The 25325-nt window shown below is 41.3% G+C and overlaps 1 protein-coding gene across 2 annotated transcripts in view; it reads right to left on the bottom strand.

Annotated features, from left to right (window-relative positions):
* The window catches only part of LOC135216867 (glutathione synthetase-like), a 121244-nt gene that overhangs the window by 53411 nt on the left and 42508 nt on the right, over positions 1-25325 (bottom strand). The window contains exon 5 of one of the 2 annotated variants that reach the window (XM_064252380.1): positions 10865-11031. The exons of the other annotated variant lie outside the window; for it this stretch is intronic. Coding sequence (XP_064108450.1) covers positions 10865-11031 — 167 coding nt within the window. The remainder of the gene's footprint in view (positions 1-10864; positions 11032-25325) is intronic. 2 annotated transcript variants of the gene reach the window in all.

Here is a 25325-nt window from a genome sequence, read left to right as displayed (position 1 = left end):
CCAATCCAACAATCCAGAAGTCGATACCAAAAGTCAATCCAGATAATATTAAGCGAGTTAATGAAAAAATCCTAGACGGAGGTACTGTAAACAGATGTTTGCAGCACCGGCGACAGAAAAAATATGAATAGAAAATGGGAATGGTTCCTGATATCCGCCGCCCAGCGGCGGGAATGGGTACTACCACCTGACCGCCCCACTACGTGTGCCGCGAATTTTGAAATTCTGTCGGACGTCAGAAATACAGCTATATATATATCTGTCAGGTAAGTTTCATGAACAAATGATTCTTTACAACGTGGTCCAACTCAGGCGCTGTAAAGAAAACTTTCGCTGCGGCGAAAGCAGATCTTCTAGAGGAGTCGATTAAACTGGAGAAGTCTCCCTGGGAGGAGGCAGAAACTCCCAGAGAAGGAGCTTCCCCAGTTACATAAAACCTATACCTCTTACGAAGCAACTTAGAGGGAGGGTAAGCAAAAAGAGCCTTCCCTAAGTCTCTTTTCATAGACATCCATTTCTCCGTCTCTTTCAACGAATGTCTAACCGCTTTAGATAGAACAAGTTTTGGGAGGAGAGGGTCTGAAGTTTTCCTCCTCATCAAAAAAGTCGAAGTTGGGGAGCGCGGAGCCGCTTTCTCAAAATAATCTGGATAAGATACCAGAAGAAATCTAAGGAGACGTGAATAACACGAGAGGTGATGTGAATCCTCCTCCTCTACTTCTTCTTCATTCTCCGATACCGCCGAAGAAGTAGACGGAACTACAACCGGATCTGAAGGTTTCGAACCACCCTTGGACTCATTCATCCAGTTGGTTAACATCTCTAACTGCTTGCGCAAAGGCGCCAGAGACGAATCAAAAACAGTTAACGTAGGCTTGGAAGAGCCTAAATGTTCAGCAGGAGGCGGAAAAACTACTTGCGCCTCGCTCGGAGCCGCCGAAATTCGAGGCGAAACAGGCGCATCAGGCGTAACAGACGAAAAAGCGCCTAAAGAAACACCCTTAGAACTGCTAGCTACAGCGCTAAAACCACAATCTCTACTAGTAGATGGAGCCGAAAAAGGCACAGATTGAGGCGACGAACGAGCCGCTAACGGCCGAGGCGCAACCCTACTCTCAGGCTCCTTATACCGCTTGACTGGAGGAGGCGAAGAATCGGCGCCTGAACGCCTCTTTAAGGGACGCGAAACGGGCGAATCTCGCCAAGAGCGCCGTGCGACCGGAGACGAATCGCTTGAATCATTTGAAAGGCGTCTGACCGCAACACCTTTCCAACGCTTAACCGAGCCCTGTTGAGGCGCAACAGGCTCAACAAGAGAGGCGCCTGTCTGTGGGCAAATCCCGATCGACTCCCTTGGACTTCCGGTATGTCTTCTCCCCGGTGCGGGGGAGCTGGACAGTGACCTTTGTCTAGGAGACGTGTCAGGACAGACAGACGCACCCTCAACTACACTCTTACCTGAAAGCCGCTTTCTCCAAAAACGTCTTAACTGAATTACCAAGTTGCAAAACCGTATTCGCTAGTACCGAAAATTCTGATCTAACTCGATTCCAGACTGGCAATGGTGTCGGAAGAAACTACACGGGAAGCCGGAGAAGTGGGATTAGTAGGAGGAATAGGAGGTGTAGTTAAAGGAGACATAACAATTTGAGGAGAAACAGAAGGAACAGATGCATCGCAAGACGAAGCAGAGCTAAGTCTACTTTCCCTAAGCGCTGCTTTTCTAATTCTGTCTTTAGCTAATTTCTCCGAGTATGAACTAAAAAACTTCCATTGAGAATCAGTCCAATCACTACACTCGTTACATGTTCGATCTGCTGAACAAACCTGTCCCCTACACTTAACACATTTAGTGTGAGAATCATACTCTAGCTTGGATAATCTAGTTTTACATCCTGAGATGCAAAACCTAACTCCCGACGGACTAGAATCCGACATGGCAACGCCTAAATAAAAGCAAAATAACAACAACGCCAAAAAAGAGTACTTCACCAATTCCGAAGATCAAATCCACAAGAAAAAAAGCGAAGCAAAGTCATCCAACCGCACCGACCACCGATGTTCACCGGACGCCGGCAGGAAAAGAATTGGATTCACCTGGGCAGTTGTACCTGGTTCTCCCGCGAGTGGAGGGAGATGACGTCATCACCACCAGTGTTGGCGACGCCGACGCGCTAAATTTGAATTTAGTATCCTGCCGCTCGTGGAAATCACGGCTCTATAATTGTTCGGTAAGACACTACAATAAAAACCATTGTTAACTGGAAAATCGCAATAATTATAGTAGTAAATGGTGTTTATGCTGCTATAAGTACCAATCAGTGCAGATAAACTGATTAATGACACTGATAACCCACTTTCTGGCACCGATAAACTACCTACCGATGCCGATAAATAGCCTACCGATGCCAAAATACCGCCTACAGACACCGATAAACTGCCTACCAGAGCCGAAAATCTGATTAAAGACTTCGTTAGCTACGCATCGTAAAACAGAAACACCATATGCTGCCAATAAGCAGGACAGTCTGTATTCACACCTTTCCCACTGTTTATGAGCTTGCAAAAGGGTTAAAGCTTAATCAGTGTTTTTAGCTACTTCTTTTTCAACATATTCCATTACTGTGCAGCTTGAAATATGGCAATTTTCAAACTCCCCTCCCCCTCTTCTTATGTGAATCAAGCCCCTGTATAGTAAAAGGAAATCAGTTATGTTAATTCAGTTAAATTTCAATTAATTCACTTCTAAAATGTAAACCAGTTCATTCATTAGCATTTTCTTACTTTCCCTTAGTAATAGTTTTGTACTTAAAATTTTCCAATTTCTCTCAACAACGCACATAAATCTGAAACCTAAGTTCTGCACTTCCAACCTGAAATACAGAAGAAACGGAGACTAGAGGTGGGGGAAAATAACATGCCTCTATGGCTAAGTTACAAGTTACCATATAACAGCAATGTCACACATTTTTTGTTCCCCTTAAAACATGTACCAGATTTTTCCCCAACCCACACCAGTTCTTATAAGGATGTCCCCCTAAAGCAAACTTACTTCATCAGCAATATAAATCTGGCTTGGATTTAGGTAATGTTCATGTATGAACCATGTGAAAGCCTCACCATTATGTTCAGCAATGTCAGCACTATCCTCAAACCTAGATCTGAAATATATGTTTAATCAAATGATGGACTTTAAGTTTCTAAGCCATCCATCTGAGTGTAAAAGGGCACATAATTTATCTGAGTGTAAAAGGGCACATAATTTTTATACTTTGATTAATCGTCTAAGCAATCTTTACACTGAGTGAGCTTGAGACAGGTTTCCTTTCAGCACACTGAGCAATGAAGCACACTGTCAGCTACTATTTACACTGGGTTTTTCCATGACTTCCCACAAAGTTTTCCATGAAATTCCTGTACCATGAATCCAAATAGTTGTTCTCTGTGGACCCTCATTAAAAAAATTAGGTGATCTTGTACTTTTCTGTCAACAGGAGCAAATGCTATTTCTAATCATTCTATTTTCTTGGATCTTGCAACACCTTACAAGAGTCCTGCTTCCTTTTTCTCACATATAATGTCAACATACTGTTTATAAATGACAAACGTCCCAATATGAGAGGTAATCCTAAGATAAAGCAATGTGGCTTGATAAGCAAAATGTACTAAAGTTATGAAAGCCCATCTTCAAAAGAGAGCCAAAACTTCAAAGGCCTCAACACGCGATTTCCTCTGAAAATGCATCCCACTACTTATGCAATAGCCCAGCTAGGACAGCACTATTTTTATCAAACTGGGGCAAGCAGCCATTAATGACAGGTGGTTCATTTCTACTGAATGCATTCCAATAAACATTCTCTTATTTAATGCTTCTTGTGTACTTTTAGATTATTCATTATCAAATTACCTATGTACGTATTTATGTGCTATTCAACTTTAAGCTGCTTTCCTGTTTGACTTGCAAAGTAATATTGCTTTGGATACTTAATGCATTAAGTTCATCTCATTACGATTACTTAGTGGAAGTCTACATCTATCATGACTGAGAGACACTGTGGACATTCAATGCTGATTACCTTCTGGCAATGGGGACAAAACTGGGAGAAGCTTGAAAAACAACCTTCATAAAGAATTACAATCCAAGGAGAATGATTTCTTTAATGTAGTAGAACTGTTTACACTGTCCTTTTTGGATTTTAGTAGTACTGTAGTCAATTCTGTCAACATTGTACAGGTTTTCCATTGTGTAATTTAAATTATCACATGAAAGCATATACGCAAATTAAGAGCCATTCCAAAAAATTCAGCTAAATCCCCCAAACACCTTCCAGTCTGATATTACTCTTAAAAACATGAAAAGAATAGTAGTTAACAGTAACAATCGTTTTTATAACTGCAATACGTATTAGTATATTCTTCAATGAAATCAACAGAAATTGGACAGCTAAAAAGGAAGAGACTAAAGGAAATCAATGAAAAGTAAAGGGTAGAAAGCAATGCTCTGGGGCCAAAAGGAATGCTGCAAAAGATCTTGTACCATATGCAGTGTGCCATACAAGGCACAATAATACATACATACTTACAAAACAACTAGTATTCTACTCAAAGATGCAAATTTCCCCTATACAGTACATACTAGTTTAAAGCATTAACAAGACATGGATTTCCATCTATGTACTACCAAAATTCTTCTTCGTTAACAGCACAATAAAAAAAAATAATATAATTGAGCTTAATGAGAACTTGGAATATGGTTGTCCACCTACACAGCTCAAAAAATTATTTCAAATAGGGCAGGAAGTTGTAGCAAAAATTAATACTAGTTATGGTATTCCAACAAGAAATGTCACTATAAAATGCTAGGATTAGTCTAAATATACAAGAATACACAAAACATTTACACGCACGCACACACACACGGACAGAGGGACCAACAATTATATGTTACGAAATGTTAAATTAGTCCTTTCAATTATCCTAAAAAATATGTCAAAAGTTAACACAGTTAGCACTCCTTGTTGTAAAATAATCCAAGAATTGAATCCCTTCAAAAATACTCTAATGGGTGAAGAGGTAAGCATGCAAAAACAATGTACATAACTGAAACTAGGTTGATAAGTATACAGGGAAAAACTGAAGGTCAAAATTTACCTACACATTTAGGACGTATTGTAGTGGGCTGGTGAGCTGTCAAGACTTCAAGTAGGTCACATTTCTCAAACTGAGGTCATCACTCAACTCGTTATGTACACTGCTCATCAATGATCTTACTGTTATTAACAATTTTAAATGGTTATCTGTTAAACACAAAACTGTACACGTTTATGACAAAATGATTGCATTTGAGATGTACTTAATCAGTAAACACATAAAAAAACTTAGGAATTTCAACGAAATCATCATACACTAAACAATTCCAGAAACTGATTTAATGTCCTCTTCATTATTTGCCAGTATAAATCACCCTTGATGTGTATTACACTAAGTCCTCTTTTTATAAGACTTCTTTTCATAAATAATAGAAATGGATTAAATGCCCTGGTAAAATGCATGCGGCCAAGCAAGTCCCTAGATCAGAGGGAAACCAAATATCAAGCAAGAAATCTTTGATATCTTTAGAAATGAAATATTACCACATCAAAATATAGCAGAGACAACAAGCTGAAAGCTTCAAATGAATACTAATTCTTTACAAAGACTTAAAATATTGGCAAGTTAAAATCTAAGCAAATGTGGTGCCAGAACGTCAAATCTACCAGATGTATTTAACAGACAATTCTAAAATCCAAGTAGTACTAATCAGTCAAAATCAAGCTTGCCAATAAATTTCACTTTTCTTGACTAGCTTTTATTTTTAAGCAGGCTTTACCATTGTTATAAATATACACCCCAATCCTCAGTAGTATCTATAAATCATAGCAAGAAACGAGCAGCATACAACAAACATGTTTGCTTTTCAAGTACAGTAGTATATTGCAATAATTAAAATAATCAAGCATCCAAATTTTAAAGTATTCAAAAGTTTCATATACCTACAATATCAATATTTCAGAAGCTTAAAATGCACAAGACCTCTCCTAAGCATTATTTGCAAGCAGCATATGCAAAATACTTGCTCAATCATTTTTTTGAAAAAACTATATGTAAACACAATGCAAATTAACAATGAGTGCAAGTTATTTTTCAAAAATGCTTTAAAAAATATGGCATTTGGGGAACTACTTATATCTAATTTTTTCTTTACATTCGTACACATCCATGCATCCATAACTTAGGGAAAAAAAATTATATGTATAAATTTTTAAACAACTAAATTTTTTGCACATAAAAACCACTTCTTTCCAAATGTTTTATAGCAGGTCCCTCAGGGAAGAGCTAAGTCTAGAATTTTAACTAACTCAATATCCCTTTCAATTCCATTCACAGACAACACAGAGATTCTTCCAGTCAATAAAGGGAAAATAAGAAACAAATTTTTCTATGTTCATACAGTGTGTATGTAATGAACTTCGTAAACATTTAGTAGATTTATACTTCATTAATCTTAGTTACTTCATAATGCCTTAAAGATATAAGATCTTGTACTCTGCTTTTTACTTTCCTCAGGGCCATATATACACTTTGTATACATTCATAACTAGGTGGTGTGATTTTATACCAGAAATGTGTCGAGAGGCCTACCTACCCTAACAGGACATATTTTTGATAGACCATAAATACTTTAGTTACCCACCTACGTGCTTTCCAAATTCACTTGTATCAGAACTGTCATTTTGTTTCTATGGGCCTTTAATTTTGTTTTCATTACATGCATTTTCCCTTAATGGTTTAATTCCAGAAAGTGTTAGCTTTTGTTTAGTTAGTCTTTTTTTGTTAAAGTTGTTAGACCCACACACCCAAATATGTTTACAAGGGTTTATTTTAAGACAGCTTTTGCCATTTCTTGTTGGTCATCCACCAAGGTGCTGATCTGACACAATGCTGCTGAACTTTGCTGGTCTGATGACCAGAGATAAACCATGTTACTGCCCACAGTAAGAATGGTTTTTGAATGTAACATGATGAAAGATTTCATTGGTAAGTAAAAAATACATCTATGTACCAAACCGTTAGTGAATAAAGAAAATATTTCTCTTGAGTTCCTAACTAGACTATCATGTCAAACCTTGTGCTTAGTTAAATAACAAAGAAGACTATAATACTGCATAGAGTTGATAAGCCAAATTCAAAAGTACCAATAATGATTTATATTTTACTATGCTATTAACACTGAAAGTGCCTAGCATGCATCCTTTAAAAGAATTCAGCCTATGAAAATGCATACGTATGTTTAAAGTAAAAGCTTATTGAAAGCTTTATGTATTCATGGAATATGCGTGCAACATTTCATGTGCTTTTTTCTTCATCTACATCTCCATTCATGTGCTTAGTATATAGTTATAAATTCCACCAAAAGTCAAATGTCAAAGAGTACTAAGAGGATCTTTGACAAATACGTATTACAAAGCCAACATCAATAACTTGGACATTACTGTTTGATGCAGAGGACATCAACATCCATAGCGAATCATTGGAAAATATCAAAACATTAATGAGATGGACATCTCTGGTTGATATACATACAAAGCAAAAGCAGACCCATGAATAGCTTAAAAAATGGATCACTCACATTTACACCTTTGATGATATCTTCTTAGCTCTTCCATCAAAAAACAAGAGAAAATAAATCAATATCTTTTATTTCTTTTCCCTTTTGAATAATGTACCCACATAAATTAAAATTTGATTAAAATAGAATATTTAAAACACAAACACAAGAGATTATTTGCATTTAAAACTCCGACAGGCCATGTTTTAATAAAATCCAGCAAATATTGTTAATCTTGAATTTATGTTTATCCAAGTTATGAGGATACTCCGAGCAGGATTACTCTCAACATGTTTGATATACTGAGAAGGCAAATAATTCTTTGGTTTCTTCTTCAAGTTAAAATTGCTAGAGCCAAGAATAAACAAGAGCAATATGTCAAGTACTCAACTGTTCATTTCATCAAGATGTATTTATGCCATAGTAGTTTTCACTTATTTTCTGTATATTGGGAATTTCTTTTTAATTACTGACAGTGAGGGAAATCTGTTCACCTGCAGTGTCAATATAAATTCAATATCAAATTGAAAAATGCAGTTCAATTTTTCATACTTGAAAAACTAGTCTCCTACAAATCTTCCGAACATTTCCTCTGGTTAATTCTGATATTAAAAAAATGATGAGGTCATAAATATAAAATTAGAGGGAATATAATGAAAGCCAAAAAATTGTTTGAATGACCTATAAAACTTCACCCATAAACCATGTCAATATTTTGACCTGGAACCAACCATGAGTTAGATGCAGCCCAAGTGTCTTATGCTACCTGGCACTCAAAGGTTAATGTTACCTCTAAGAAGTCAATGCCCAAATCAAAATGTACTAAAAATTCTAACAGCAAAAAGTAATCTTTCATTTTGTAGCAAAAAACAAAAGAAAAACTTTCATTTTGTTGCAAACAAAAGAAAAAATATCTTTGACAATATGTATGGGCTACAATACTTACAAATAGTAATTGAATTTTATAACTCTTCAGTTACATTGAAAAAAAAAACAGACTATTCCACTATGGTTAAAACTATCCAATAATAATGCCTCATTGGAGAGATAATGGTCCTTGGTAATAAATACAAACTACAATTAAGAAAATAATAAACAGTTAGAAAAGCACCTTCCTTGGTTACAGCATTAAATACCATTTATTTGGCATGTGCAACAATGAAGGAACAAAACAAAATACTAAGAAGCAATACATTACTTACCACTTCTGAAGGTAAAAAGTGCAAAGAAGGATTTGCAAACAAGGCATTCCTGACTTTAACTTTCAATTACAGCAAAACCATGCAGTGGAAAAGTGACAAGTTGCAGTGATTTTCCTACTTTGAGCATTCTCAAATTATGCCTACCTGTTAACTCAACCTTTCAATTAACCAGGCTATAGCCCTAGCAAATTGCATATCTGTGTTTTAAAAGCGTGATTCCCACTACTGTACTGAGATTACGGTACTTATTGACATACTAGAGCAAACTCTCTAAATATCAGAATATTCCCCATACCATTTATGTCACTTCAAGTAAATACCCTCATACTACTGGTCTTTAATGCAATAGTTTTTTCCTTATTTCTAATAAGTCTATTCTGGTTTCAGAATATGGTGATAATAATATTAGTAATAACTTTCAGCATTACAAATATCTTCAGAATTTGGTGATAATAATATTAGTAATAATTTTCAGCATTACAAATATGTATGTAGTAATTATTCACTAATGATCACTTTCAACATTACAAATGCATTATATAATAGAATTGAAACTTAAAAGATGATTCTAAGAATTCAAGTACTAAAAATAAAAATGTTAAAAACCTAAAACAATCTGAATTCTAAGTACAGTTCAAGTAGATAAAAGCTAGATCTTTGAATATTTTGCTTGAAACTGAGTGGTCTTAATCAACCAACAAATAGTACAGTATTCCCTCTTATGCATGTATTTCAGATACATATGCTTAAGAACACTGAGCTTATCCAAACTTTCTATCCTAGAATGTAATTCATCTTTTGACTTTCCAATATTTTGCAAATGCTTACTTAATGAAATCCTTGACATTTTATTGTTACCCCTTCTGGACAGAAAGAAAATTTGTAAATGTTAGCTGAGGAGATATTCTCTCTATCCACCACAGAATTTGAACTCTTGCTATCGATTAATTGTGTGGATGAACTTTTGAATACAGGTACGTACTTAACCTTACAGTGAATACACCAGAATAGCAAGCAGATGTACCAGAGTCTATTTAGTATTGTGTCAATACTTATTACAATAAACAATTTTCCAACTTTCTAATCGCTACAAGAATGACAACATAAAAAAATGGTGGCACAGTTGGTGAGGCTAGTTGAAATGTCAATTCACACTCTTCAGTAAATAAAACTTCAAAACAGAAGTAAGATAAAACAGCCTCTCTTATTAATTATCATTAGCATACTTTTCACTCCAGGATATGAAGAAGAAATTCCATAACCAACTTTTAGGTATATGAACCTGCAAATACATATCCATGAATTTTTTGCTTCTGGCTGAAGCAAGGGTAAATACTAACATGAAGAGTATGCAAGACAGCTAAAATATCCAAACTAATCCTATCCCAATTCCAATGTAAAGTGGAAGTACGAAGGACAAGTCATGTATTGAAGAAAAACCAAAATGAGCCTGTCTGTCTGTATACATCTTCAATATTCTAACTGACAAACAGTATCTGGCATATTCCTGACACAGTGCACAGTGTTTTGAAGATAATTTATTAGCTTGTGTAAATCCTACAAAATCTAAATTTATGAGTAATGAGATTATGACATGATATTAGTGCCTCTGTTTCTTGGAAGCTGAAAGATGCATGAGAATACAAAAAAATAATGAAATACTGGAGAAAATATTAGTTAAGTTATTCCTATTTATAATTCATATTAATGAAAACTTAAATACTTAACAAACTCTGATAATGATGAAAACCAAAAGGTCGAAACTTATATGAATGAAACACTATATAGCTACCACCCATCAAGTTTATAGGTTACAGAAGAAATTTGACTTTATGGGGACTTTTTCCTGGTGACAAAAAAATAAAAAAAATTAAATAAAGAGTGTGCTAGATTTAAAACTTACATTAAGTTCTTGTATTATTCTATGTGAAAGAGCCTCCATATCCAGTTCAAACTCCTTATGTTCCTATTTTTATGTACATAACTTAATTTTGTTAAGACGTCACTTGTATACCTATGAATACTCCCAGAAATTGGCCCCAAATGGCCAAATCCTGAGGCGATGGTGTTGACCTCCACCTGGTGGGCTGTTACATAAGGAGGGGTCTGGCACAATTCACAGCAACCAGCGTGGCACTTTGTCAACATGACGTCGGACCTCACCAAACCCAGACTCAATCCCTAAATGCAAAAGCAGTAGAGAGGAATGCCCCCGAAATGACTGAATGCACTTTCTGGACATTCATCCAAAATATTCATGCAAATGTGACAGGTGCTTAACAGAAAATAAGACAGACAAAAAGAGCCCTTTTAACGTTAAGGGTAGTCATTACAACCTACGAGTAATGGTTTCATCATCTCTTCCACAAAGCAGTTAATTTTCTTGACACCGAATTCTTATTCTTTTTAAGTACTTCTACCTTTTAATTAATAAAGCATCAACATAATCAGTGTTAATGGGTAAATTCTGGCATAATTACTTGTACATTGTGGCCTTCAAAAAATGCAGTATACACATATACAGTACTGTATGTAATTTTCAAAGGATTAGCAGTCAAGAATGTTTCACTTACATGGCTAGAAGAATAAAAATGTCTCTATATCTCTCTTCTGACTTCCTATAGCATATAGTTTTGAAGGCTTATCTCCTATCCTAGTCTGATCTAACTGCAGTAAATTTGTTGTTACTATACATAACAGTAACTACTGAAGATCCTATTAAATCAAGTCTAGTTGTACAGCAATATAATAATAATAAATCTACTCTGTATTATGATTGTATCTACCTTCCCACCAAATCCCTAATAACACAACTGTAAAGTACAGTATACAGCCATTTCCCAGAGGTGACATGGGAATCAAATTTTTCAGTATAAGACTCAGCCTTTGATGGGAAAGTGCCTAAACTCAGACAACTGACAGCAAGTAAAGTCAGTTACTAAACTAAACTGGCTAAACTGTGTATGTACAGTATATCTGTAATTAAAATAGCAGCACAACAGTGTTCTGTGTGTGACATGATTGTTTCAGTTTATTTGACCTATACAAACTACAGAGTACATAAATATCTTTAAGGCTGGGCTACACCAGATTTACTTTGCATTAGGATAGCTTGGTAAACATGTATCTGCATACGTGTCTTCAAAAGTTGGTTTGTGCCCTTCAATAAAACATGTATCGTTGAAGGTACCCTTCTTACTGTCCCCAAACTTTTCAAATTTGACTCATCAAGAAATGCCACAGATATGGAGCCCAGTTATTCCCATTGGGTATTCATAGGAGCCACTGGACAGCATTAACCCATTTAGCATTATTTACAGGTTAATACCCCATGCAGAATCTACACTGCAGACAATAGATATATGGATGGTTAAGGTGATGGTGTTGAAACAGAGTCAGGAACCAAGCCCAAAGCATATAGACCACCTGTTCTGTTACTGTCACAGGACTCAGTGAGTATAAGTCTAACCAACCTTATGCCATACACATAATATACCATCTCAACATACTTGTCTGGCACTGCTGCACCAATCAAATATCTACATGCCCTTATCAATTAATTCATGATAGAACCAGAGCCTACATTTAGAAGATTCAAGACAGAATCATTAGAAGAAACAAGAGAGAACCAATCTATGAACCATTAGAAGATACAAGACAAAACCAATCCATTTGGTTTCAACTTAGATCTGATCTTTTCTTGATGCTTTATGATTCAAAATACCTGCACTTGATGAAGGGCACAATGTACTATCTATTGATAACAAGCGTACAAATCTTTTCAAACTCAGTCCAAAATCGACTTCACCAACTACACTTCTAAATTATGTAAATATAATAAGAGGTTCCATAAAAAAAGAAAAAATTCACTAACTTCACTTCTGCTCAAAGATTTACAGTTCATAATATTTTGAATGATCTACAACCTGAGATGAGTTCAAATCTCTTGCTTAATATATTTGCCTAATTTAACATGATATTGTTAGTATACAATAAAGTTTTGTACATACTTACCTGGCAGATATATACTTAGCTTAGGTCTCTGACGTCACGACAGAAAATTCAAAACTCGCGGCACACGCTACAGGTAGGTCAGGTGATCTACCTTACCCGCCGCTGGGAGGCGGGTGTAAGAACCAGTCCCCCTTTCTTGTCAGGTTATTTTCTTCCACCTGTCTCCTGAGGGGAGGCTGGGCGGGCCATCAATCGTATATATCTGCCAGGTAAGTATGTACAAAACTTTATTGTATACTAACAATATCATTTTTGTACATGAACTTCCCTGCCAGATATATACTTAGCTGATTGACACCCTTGGTGGAGGGAAAGAGACACATACTTACTTAGAAAGTGGGGACAACACATGTTAAAGGAATACATAATATAAACCTCTGGTTCTTACCTGATTTAGGCAGAAGACTTGATAGTTACTGTCTATTAGTCTGCGTTGCCTAAAGAGTCTCAGCGAGGGCGTGACCTATGGCTGAAGAACTCTTTGGGTGTACCAATGGGAACTGAGTCCACTTACTTGGCAGAATCCAAGCAGGATCTGGTCAATGGGGATCAACCCGCTTACATGCCAGAGCCTATCACTACCAATTGCAAGGAGCCTTAAGCACAACCGATCACCTAACCAAATACTAACATTAGTATACGAAAGAAGGAGCTGCCTCCTGCAACCTCCTTCGTACAACCAAAAAACTCAAACTTAAAACTAACAGGGAAAAAGGATTAAAAAGGATGTGTTTCAGCTCCCTGCCCCAGCACTGAATCCGCCGATACGTAAGGGCCTAGCCCAAAACACTTATCATACGTAATCGATACGTCCCTTAGGTAGTGATTAGAGAAGACTGATTCACACCTCCAAAAAGTGGCCTTCATAAGGTTTTGTAATGACAAATTCTTCTTGAAAGCCAAAGACGTCGCGATGGCCCGTACTTCGTGCGCCTTGACTTTCAGAAGGTTAAACTGTTGCTGATTGCAAGAAGTGTGTGCTTCTCTAATAATATTCCTGATAAAGAATGAGAGTGCATTTTTTAGATAAGGGCCTACTGGGGTCCCTTACAGAGCACCAGAGATTGCTCTCATTAGCGGCAAGTCTTTTCTTCCTCTGAAGATAATATTTCAGGCTTCTCACCGGGCAAAGAGATCTCTCCTCTTCTGTCCCGACTAAGGAGGATAAGCTTTGATTTCGAAGCTCCTGGGCCACGGCGAAGAAGGGTTTTCATTCTTGGCTAGGAAAGCCGGAAGAAAAGAGCAAACCGCGGAGCCTCCTTGGAAACCTACCTCACCTTCTAGAGCCTGCAGCTCGCTGACCCTCTTTGCTGACGCTAACGCACAGAGGAAAAGAGTCTTCATCGAAAGGTCTCTGAACGAAGCAGCATGGGGAGGTTCGAACCTTGAGGACCTCAGGAAGAGCAGCACGACATCAAGATTCCAGCTAGGCACTAAGGAGGAGGTTCTTTTAACCGTTTCAAACGATCTGATTAAATCATGGAGGTCCTTGTCCTCAGATATGTTTATTCCTCTATGACGAAAAACTGAGGAAAGCATGCTCCTGTACCCCTTGATGGTGGAGACAACCAACCCGCATTTTTCCCTCAGGAAGATAAGGAAATCTGCAATCTGCGTCACAGAGGTACTGGAGGAGGAAACTTTATGAGTCCTGCACCAGCGTCGAAAAACATCCCACTTCGACTGGTAGACTCTAGATGTGGAAGGTCTACGTGCATTGGCAATAGCCCTTGCAGACTTTGCCGAAAAGCCCTTAGTTCTGACGAGACTCTTGATAGTCTGAATCCAGTCAGACTGAGAGCGGGGAGGTTTTTGTGAAACCTGTCGAAGTGGGGCTGTTTGAGCAGATCGACTCTTAGAGGTAGGGATCTTGGGACATCCACCAGCCATTCCAGTACCTCTGTGAACCAGTCGTGGGCGGGCCAGAACGGAGCTATCAACGTCATCCTTGTTCGCTCTGACGCTGCGAATTTCCTTAACGTTTCCCCTATAATCTTGAAAGGCGGGAACGCGTAAAGATCCAGATTCCTCCAATCCATGAGGAATGCATCTATTGCCACTGCTCTTGGGTCTGCAATAGGGGAGCAGTATAGATCTATCCGCGCATTCCTGGAGGTCGCAAATAGATCGAGATGGGGCCTGCCCCACGTCCTCCACAGTTCCTGGCATACGTCCGCGTGCAGAGTCCACTCTGAGGGAAGGACTTGATTCCTTCTGCTTAGCAGATCCGCTCTGACATTTCTTTCTCCCTGTACGAACCTGGTGAGAAGCCTTATGTTCCTTTCCTCTGACCACAAGAGGAGCGATCTCGCTGTCTCGTACAGGGAGAAAGAGTGAGTCCCCCCCTGTTTTCGAATGTAAGCCAGGGCTGTAGTGTTGTCGGAGTTGATCTGAACATACAGTGGTACCTTGAGATACGAGATTAATTCGTTCCGGAACCGGGCTCGGAACTCGAAAAACTCGTATCTCAAATCAATTTTTCCCATTTAAATTAACTGAAATGTATTTAATCCGTTCCAGACCTATGAAATATACCCCCAAACCATCGTAAATAATGAAGAAAACACACATATAAATGTAGAAATATAGTACAAAAAAATTATACAGTAATATATTTTAGTAATGAATAGAATTAAAGTAAAATAAAGAAAAGAAAAAGTTAATTTAATCTAACCTTGGTGACAGTCGCGTGCGGGCGGCTAAGGGAGGCGAGTGACGGAGGGGGAGGGGTGGACGGCTACATTAGTCCCGTTACGTAAACAGGAATTTTCCTAACAGAAAATGAAAAATGAACATTAAAATGTAAACTAAAACTAAAATTTATCAATGAATAACAAAGTTACGTAACACAACAAAAAGTTAAGAACACGTAATCTTACCTTGCTGACAGGCGAGTGCGGCTGGCTAACGGAGTCGAGTGGCGGAGGAGGAGGAGGAGGAGGGAGCAGGGAGGGGCTAGTCCCGTTACGTAAACAGCATTTTTTCGAACACAAAATGATAACATTAAAATGTAAACTAAAACTGCATTTCCTTAACTTTAATAAAAATTTGCACTTTCCTTAACTTAAATTTGAAAAAATACTAAATGCACTTTAAACTTAAAACTTAACCTAAGCGATACGTAAGTTTAATCAGCACTTGTTTTCTGCCTTTTAGAATCACTTTCGGCACTTTCATTTGCGCTTCTCTTTAACGAAAATTTATCCAAAGAGCTTTGCTTCTGCCTCCCTTTTAGAATGTTCCGGAAATGAGTCAAACAAGTGTCATTAAATAACGCTGAAGCACGACTAGTCGAAACTTTTTCTGGATGTTTCTGTTCAATGAAACTCGAAAGTGTTTCCCACATTGCTAACATGTCTTTAATTTCTCGCTTTACCTCTATCGGCAGCATTCTCTTCTTCTTTTCGCCACTCTCCTTTGCACGTACTTTATTTGGCCCCATGATGGTAGGTAAAAAAGTTCACTAATTCGTGAAAAAACAGCGAAAACACGAGTACAGCTCACAAACACAACTTAAATCTGTCGGCCACACGTGCGAGTGAGCTCGTGGGATGCTCCCAGCTGATGCTGCCCGCGAACGCCAACTAGCGGTGGCGTCCCCGAACCAACTCGGATCTCGGGACACAGCTCGGGTCTCAAGGCAAAATTTGGACCGAATTCCACCTCGGGTCTCAAAGCACTCGTATCACAGGACGCTCGTATCTCAAGGTACCACTGTATTTCCCTTTTACGAGGGGTTCGAAGGTCTTGAGAGCTAACCAAATCGCTGTTAGCTCCTTCTTGTTGATGTGCCAGGACACCTGATCCCCCATCCAGGTGCCTGACACTTCTCTCGACCCGAGAGTAGCTCCCCAACCTTTGTCCGAAGCGTCTGCATACAATACTAGGTTGGGGTTCCGAACCTGCAAGGAAAGGCCTTCCTTGAACAATAGAGGGTCTAGCCACCAACGTAGATCCTCCTTTATCTCTTGCGAAATCTTGAACGCAAAGTCCAGACCTTGATATTTCCGATCCCAGTTCCTCGTCAGGAAGAACTGTAGGGGTATGAGGTGCAACCTTCCTAGAGAAACGAATTGCTCCAGAGAGGAGAGTGTCCCCAACAGACTCATCCACTCCCTCGCTGTGCATACATCTTTCTCTAGAAAGATTGCTACCTTCTCCAAACCTCGGGTTATCCTCTCTGGGGACGGATACGCCCGAAAAACCAGAGAAGCCATCAGAATCCCCAGATAGATACGCTCTTGACTGGGGATTAGCTGTGACTTCTCGAAATTCACTAGCAAACCCAGAGAAGCTGCTAGATCCAACGTCACTCGTAAGTCCTCCAGACATTTCTCCTTGGATTTGGCCCTGATAAGCCAATCGTCCAAGTAGAGGGAAATCCTCACTCCCTCGAGATGAAGCCACTGGGCAACGTTCTTCATCAGTCCTGTGAATACTTGGGGGGCCGTGGAAAGGCCGAAGCATAGGGCCCTGAACTGAAAAACGTTCCCTCCCCACATGAATCTGAGATATTTGCGAGAAGAAGGATGGATCGGCACATGGAAGTAAGCGTCCTGAAGGTCCAGTGGACACCATCCAGTCCCCGGGACGAAGAGCTGCTAAGACTGATGACGTCGTCTCCATAGCGAACTTCCTCTTCTTCACAAAGACATTCAGGGCGCTCACGTCCAGAACCGGTCTCCATCCTCCTGAGTTCTTGGGAACTAGGAACAAACTGTTGTAGAACCCCGCTGAAAGAGGGTCCTGAACCATCTCTATTGCCTCTTTCTCTAACATCAGCTCTACCGCTAGAGCGAGGGCTTGATTCATCAGTGGGTCTTTGTATTTGGCCACCAGTGCCCTTGGAGTGGTGGTCAAGGGTGGTCTCGAAATAAAGGGAATGAGGTATCCCCTCTTGATGATCGCGGAGGGACCAGTTGTCCGCCCCCTTTCGTGCCCAGACATCTGCAAAGTTCAGAAGTCTGGCACCCACAGTTGTCTGGAGGACACCCGAACTATTTCTTGGCCCTAATAGACCGGGAGAAGGTCCTTCCTCTTCTAGGTGGTCTCGAACCTCTGGAGGAAGAAGAGCGAGACGAAGGTCCTCCTCGAAAGGGTTCTTGCCTACTTTGAGCCTCTTTCTTCGTCTTCTGCTGAAACGAAAGTTTCGGAATTCTAGCCGAGCGAGCTAGCATATCCTGCGTCGCTTTTGCTGATAACGAGCTGGAGATATCGTTAATAGTCTTCTTGGGGAAGAGTTGCGGGGAAAGTTGCGAATACAGCAAGGAAGCTCTCTGTGCGTGAGAAACCGCCTTGGTAAGAAAAGAGCAGAAAACGGCCCTCTTCTTTACCACTCCTGCACCAAAAAGAGAAGCAATTTCCCCGGAACCGTCTCTCACTGCTTTGTCCATGCAAGACAGAACTGCGTGGAGGTCTTCAGGCGAAAGAGTGTCTTGCTCTTGAGTCCTCTTAGCCAACACTCCCAGGGTCCAGTCAAGAAAGTTAAAAACTTCTAAGACTCGGAACATTCCCTTTAGAAGGTGATCCAACTCGCTCATACCCCACGTCGTCTTCGCAGAATTCAGCGCCGAGCGACGTGCGGAATCGACCAACGAAGAGAAGTCCGAGTCTGCAGAAGAGGGAAGAGTTAGACCCAAGGGCTCTCCTGACTCGTACCAGAACCCCATCTTACCCGTCAGCTTGGACGGGGGAAAAGAAAAAACTGTCTTGCCCTTCTCTTCTTTTGAAAGCAACCAGTCTACAAAGTTCTTCATAGCCTTCTTCATAGACACTGTAGGCTTCATCTTAACGACCGAAGACTTCTTAGCCGTATTGGTCGTTGAAAATAAGGACGGAGGAGACGGAGGAGCAACGGCCGAAAGAGACTCCCCAAAATCTTGCAAGAGGAGGTCTGTAAGTCTTGGGCAAATCTTCCTCCGAATCAGCAACAAATTCTTCCGAAGAATGACGTCTAGAAGCTCTACTGCCCGGAGGAGAGCTAATCCTTGGAGAGCGCCTGTTCGGAGAGCGCCTACTAGGCGAGCGCCTACTGGAAGAAAAACCACCGGGAGAGCGCTTACACGGGGAGCGCCTACCAGGAGAGCGCCTACTTTGAGAGCGCCTCCCAGGAGAGAGCCTACTAGGAGAGCGCCTAGTTGGAGAGCGCCTACTAGGAGAGCGCCTACTTTGAGAGCGCCTCCCAGGAGAGAGCCTACTTGGTGAGCGCCTGCTAGGAGAGCGCCTACTTGGGGAGCGCCTACTAGGAGAGCGCCTACAAGTGGAGGCCCGTCTGTTGGAAACAGATTCTAACTCCACAGAAGAGCGTCTGGATAAGGGAGAGCGCCTATCAGGCTCTCTGCGCCTGCTAGGCTCTTGGCGCCTGCCATCCTCAATACGCCTGCCAGGCTCTTGACGCCTGCCACGGGGAGAGAAAACATCCACAGATGAATCCCTGTCAGAAGCGCGGTGCTTACAAGGCTCTGAGCGCCTATCCAATCGGGAGTGCTCTAACGGAGGAGAAAACTTCCGTTGCCGCCTACCAGGTTCTTGGCGCCTACTAGGCTCTTGGCGCCTACTAGGCTCTTGCTGCCTACTAGGCTCCGAGCGTCCGTCAAAAGGAGAGTGGCCACCAGGCGAAGAACTCTTCCTTCGCTCCTGACGAAAACTAGGCTCTTGACGTCTGTCAAGCTCTTGACGCCTAACTGAAGAGGAGCGGAAATCCTGAGGAGAGAGCCTGCCTGGCTCCTTACACCTTACATGCTCACAACTCTTGCTGGGAAGAGAGGAGAGCCTACTCGGAGAAAGATCCCGAGCTCCAGCCTGCACTTCTGAACTCCTACTAACAGGCTCAGCTCTTCTAGCCAAAGGAGATTTAGCCGAAGGAACGTTCTTAGACTTCTTCACCGGAAGTGAGGCGTCCTTCCGACGATGAGAAGTCCCGGCAATAGACTCTGCTAAAGCCGCAATCTGCGCCTGCAGACCCGCCAGGATACGCGCAGGAGATCTCTTAAACTCCTCTACAGGGGACGAAGTCCGAGAGCGAACAGGAGAAGCGTAACAGGACGAAATCTTGGTTCTCTTGCGTTCCACTTCAGGCTCTTCCGCGAAGGATTCGGGGCTGGAAGGAAGGGCGCAAGGATCCTTCCAGGGCCTGTTGAGAGGGCGAGACGACTCCGATGCGCTCCATCTACGCTGAGGAGAAGGCGACGAAGATGACGAGAAGCACTGGCGCAATAACTCCTTCTTGGTTCGATCCAAGGCAGCCTGGGAACGAGCAACAGGAACTGCCGAGGGGACGCCTGACCGGTGGGGGTTCTCCCACCCTACCTTCCTGCGGCTTTCGACTTTCCTCCTCCACTGGGTCTGGGAGTCTGGAAGAGGTCTAGGCCTGGAAGCGTTAGTGAGCCGGTCAGACGCACCCTCCACTGCACTAGGGGCACTGCACTGATCACTTGCACTATCATCACTCTTACCTTGTCGAGAGCGAGCGAGGCTCTCCTTACTCCTGATCGAGGCTCTCCCAGAAGCAACTTCCGAAAATGAATCTTCGGGTTCAAAGCTGGGCGCAGGGGCTGAAACTGGAGAAGGAACTACTTCTACTACAGGATTCTCAGCGTCAACTTCACTCACCCTCGATCTAGAACTCTTTGAAGAAGCCTTGCGCACCCTATCTTTCTCTAACTTTCTCACATAAGAAGAGAGAGCCTTCCAACCATCCTCATCCAAATTCTCACACTCTTTGCAAGGGTTAATAAAAGAGCATTCATTCCCTCTACACGACTCACATACCGAGTGAGGATCTAATGCAGCTTTAAGAAGCCTAACTTTACATTCCTTCTCTGAACAAACCCTAAATAAACTAGGTTTCTTAACTTCAGAATCATCCATGATTATAGATATGTAAGAGAAATCCAAAAGAAAAATCCAAAAAACAGTCCAAAAAGCGTATGCCAAGCCAACAACCAAAGGGTACTTCACCAAAATCCAAATCGTCGGCAACGAGAACGAATTTCAACTATCGTAAGGACTGAACAACAGGTGTTGTCCAGCCGGCGATAGAAAATAATCTGACAAGAAAGGGGGACTGGTTCTTACACCCGCCTCCCAGCGGCGGGTAAGGTAGATCACCTGACCTACCTGTAGCGTGTGCCGCGAGTTTTGAATTTTCTGTCGTGACGTCAGAGACCTAAGCTAAGTATATATCTGGCAGGGAAGTTCATGTACAAAATCATGTTTTTATAAATACATTTAAAGAATAACTATGACAGGTGGATCTCAATTCACTCAAAGTATGCTTACTAATAATCATCAGCTGCATATAAGTATTATTATCCATGTCCAGTCGTTTGAGCAAGGTCAAGTTTAGCGAAGTCATATTGAGCAAGTCATTCTGAGCTGAGCATATAATTATGGCATTTTAAGTGATTTCTATTGAGCAATGTCTGTTTTAGCGAACCTCTGTTTTTTTTTAAGACATTTTGAGCGAAGTAAGAAATAAAACTACTAGAAAGAGTTGATGGAAATAAAATTATTCTAGAAATACAGTGGTACCTCGAGATAAGAAATTAATCCGTTCCAAGGCAGCCTTCGTACCATGAGTTTTTCGTATCTTGAACCGCATTTTACATGTAAAATGCCTTAATCCGTTCCAAGCCCTACAAAAATGATATTGTTAAGATACAATAAAGTTTTGTACATACTTACCTGGCAGATATATACTTAGCTATAGACTCGGTCGTCCCGACAGAATTTCAAAACTCGCGGCACACGCGACAGGTAGGTCAGGTGATCCACCATTCCCGCCGCTGGGTGGCGGGGTCTGGAACTATTCCCGTTTTCTAAGCCATAATTTCTCTTCCACCTGTCTCCTGAGGGGAGGCTGGGTGGGCCATTAATCGTATATATCTGCCAGGTAAGTATGTACAAAACTTTATTGTATCTTAACAATATCATTTTTGTACAAGTAACTTACCCAGCAGATATATACTTAGCTGATTGGCACCCTTGGTGGCGGGCAAGAGACAGCTAAAAACAAAATAATACTTAAACTAAATACATTAAAAAACAGGGAAAAAACAACCTATGTTCTTGGATAACATAATCCATAGTTCCTACCTTATTGGGCTGAAGACTTCATGACTACTGTCGATGAGTCTGCTTGCCTCAAGAGTTTCAACGAGGAATGAACCTATGGTTGAATAACTCTTTGGATCGTGTCAATGGGGGCTAGCCCGCTTACGCGACAGAGCCTATACTGGATCGTACCAATGGGGGCTGACCCACTTACATGGTAGAGCCTTGACCTTTTGTCATATCAATGGAGACTCGCCCTCTTACATGACAGAGTTAAGGTTATCAAACAAATCACAAAGAGCACTGAAGCCAATCCCGATCACCTGACCATGTTAGTATTGTTACAATCTATGAATTGTAAGAGGGTCCCTATTCCCTCTGACAATTAACCAATAAAAACAACCACCAATAAACAGTAAATAAAGCCTTAAACTAAATAGGAAGGATTAGCCTCAGCCCCTTCTCCCAGCACTGAATTCGCCGAAACATACGCTCCCAGAGCAAAGCACTTTTCGTACGAAATTTTAACGTCTCTTAGGTAATTCGAGGCGAACACCGAATTACATCTCCAAAATGTCGACTCTATAAGAGCCTGAAGCGACCATGTTTTGTGAAATGCCATAGACGTAGCTATGGCTCTCACTTCATGAGCTCTCACTCTGAGAACCTTGAGATGCTCTTCTTCGCACTTAAGGTGAGCTTCCCTTATTACATCTTTTATGAAGTATGTAAGGGCGTTCTTAGAAATCGCTCTTTTCGGATCTCTTACAGAGCACCAAAGACTTTCTTCTGTACCTTTCAGCAACTTCTTCTTCTCCAGGTAGAACTTGAGTGCCCTGACTGGACACAAAGTCCTTTCTAGTTCTCTCCCTGTTAATGAAGATAGTCCTTTTATCTCAAAGCTTCTTGGCCAAGGCTTTGAGGGATTTTCATTTTTCGCTAGAAAAAAATGGTTTAAAGGAGCAAATCGCTGCATCCTTCTTAAACCCCACTTTACCTTCCAAAGCTTGCAATCGCTAATTCTCTTGGCTGTTGCTAACGCAAAAAGGAATAATGACTTTCTCGTTAAGTCTCTAAACGAAGCTGCGTGAGACGGTACAAATTTTTCCGACATTAGGAACTTGAGGACCACATCCAAGTTCCAGCTAGGCTTCTTGATTACATGTTCTTTCGTGGTCTCAAAAGACCTTATAAGGTCATGAAGATCTTTATTATTCGTCAGATCTATTCCTCTATGTCGAAAAACTGAGGCCAGCATACTTCTGTAACCCTTCACTGTTGAAACTGCCAGGTTACAGTCTTTTCTCAAATATAGGAGAAAATCTGCGATTTCAGTTACAGAGGTACTGGAGGAGGATATTTTCTTTCCCTTACACCATCTTCTAAACAACTCCCACTTCGACTGATAAACTTTAGAAGTGGAGACTCTTCTGGCTCTTGCAATAGCCTTCGCCACTTCTCGTGAAAAGCCCCTTGCTCTGACAAGTCCTTCGACAGTCTGAAGGCGGTCAGACTTAGAGCGGGGAGGTTTTTGTGAAACCTGTCGAAGTGGGGTTGTTTGAGAAGATCGTTCCTTAGTGGAAGCGATCTTGGAAAATCCACTAACCACTCCAGCACCTCTGTGAACCAATCGAGAGCCGGCCAGAAGGGAGCGATGAGGGTCATTCTTGTTCCTTCCGAGCAAGCGAACTTCCTCAATACTTCTCCTACTATCTTGAAAGGAGGGAAGGCGTATGCGTCCAAGCCCGTCCAATCTAGCAGAAAGCTGTCTACTGCTACTGCTTGAGGATCCGAGATCGGGGAGCAATAGGTTTCTAATCTGTGATTCTTGTTGGTCACGAACAGGTCTATATTGGGCCTTCCCCACAGATGCCAAAGTTGTTGGCAAATCTGAGGATTGAGAGTCCATTCCGTGGGTAGGACTTGTTCTTTTCTGCTTAACAGATCTGCCCGGACATTTTTCTCTCCCTGCACAAATCTTGTGAGGAGAGAGATCTTCCTTTCCTGTGCCCAAATCAGCAGATCCTTTGCTGATTCGTACAGGGAAAAGGAATGCGTCCCCCCCCTTGTTTCTTTATATAAGCGAGGGCTGTTGTGTTGTCCGAGTGAATCTGAATCCCAGACCTGAGACCTGTTCCTCGAAATGAACCAAAGCTAGATGAATGGCTGTTAGCTCTTTCTTGTTTATGTGCCAGGACACTTGTTCTCCTTCCCAAGTGCCTGACACTTCTTGCGAACCTAGGGTCGCTCCCCACCCTGAATCTGAGGAGTCTGCAAACAACGCTAGGCGAGGGTTCTGTAAGCGAAGGGAGATTCCCTTGCTTAGTTTCTGTGGATCTAACCACCAACGGATATTCTCCTTGATCCCTTTCGAGATTGGAAATGTATCTCCTAGATTGTTGGACTTCCAATCCCACTTCTCCTTCAGATAAAATTGAAGGGGTCGTAGGTGAAGTCTTCCTAAGGAAACGAACTGTTCCATCGAGGAGAGGGTCCCCAGTAAGCTCATCCATTCCCTCGCGGAACAATGTTCTTTCCTTAAGAAGACTGACACCTTTTCTAAGCAGCGTTCTCTCCTTTCCTGCGAAGGATACGCTAGAAAATCCCGAGAATCCATCTGAATCCCCAGATAGACAATACTCTGCTGGGGAGTCAGCATGGATTTCTCGTGATTTACTAAAAGTCCTAAGGACTTTGTCAACTTTAGTGTAACTAATAGGTCCTCCAGACATTTTTTCTCCGATTGGGCTCTTATTAGCCAATCGTCCAGATATAACGAGATCCTGATCCCTTCCAGATGTAGCCAATAAGCTACATTCTTCATGATGTCCGTGAAGACTTGAGGGGCCGTCGAAAGTCCAAAGCACATCGCTCGGAACTGGAACACTTTCCCTTGGAACATGAACCTCAGATACTTCCTTGCTGCCTATGAATTGGCAACATGGAAATACGCATCCTGAAGGTCCAGGGACACCATCCAGTCCCCTGGACGAAGAGCAGATAGAACAGAGGAAGACGTCTCCATTGAAAATTTCTTCTTCAATACAAAGAAATTCAGTGCACTGACGTCTAGAACCGGTCTCCATCCCCCCGATGCTTTCGGTACCAGGAATAGCCGATTGTAGAATCCTGGAGACTGGAGATCTTGAACCAGTTCTACCGCTTCCTTGGAAATCATCTGTTCCACTGCTTGCAACATAGCAAGCTTTCGGACCGGATCCGAGTATCTTGCGGTCAACTCCCTTGGAGTTGTCGTCAAGGGAGGATTTTCCCTGAAGGGGATCAAGTATCCTTTTTTCAGGATAGAGAGGGACCAGGAGTCCGCTCCCTTCTGCGCCCAGACTTTGGCAAAGTGGAGTAGCCTGGCGCCTACTTTCGTCTGGAGGACTTCCTGCTCATCTAGATTT

This window comes from Macrobrachium nipponense, chromosome 6, assembly GCF_015104395.2.
Source record: "Macrobrachium nipponense isolate FS-2020 chromosome 6, ASM1510439v2, whole genome shotgun sequence".
NCBI classification, from domain to species: Eukaryota; Metazoa; Arthropoda; class Malacostraca; order Decapoda; family Palaemonidae; genus Macrobrachium; species Macrobrachium nipponense.
The sequence above is the reverse complement of the archived record's forward strand: the minus strand, read 5'-3'. Positions and strand labels throughout refer to the sequence as shown.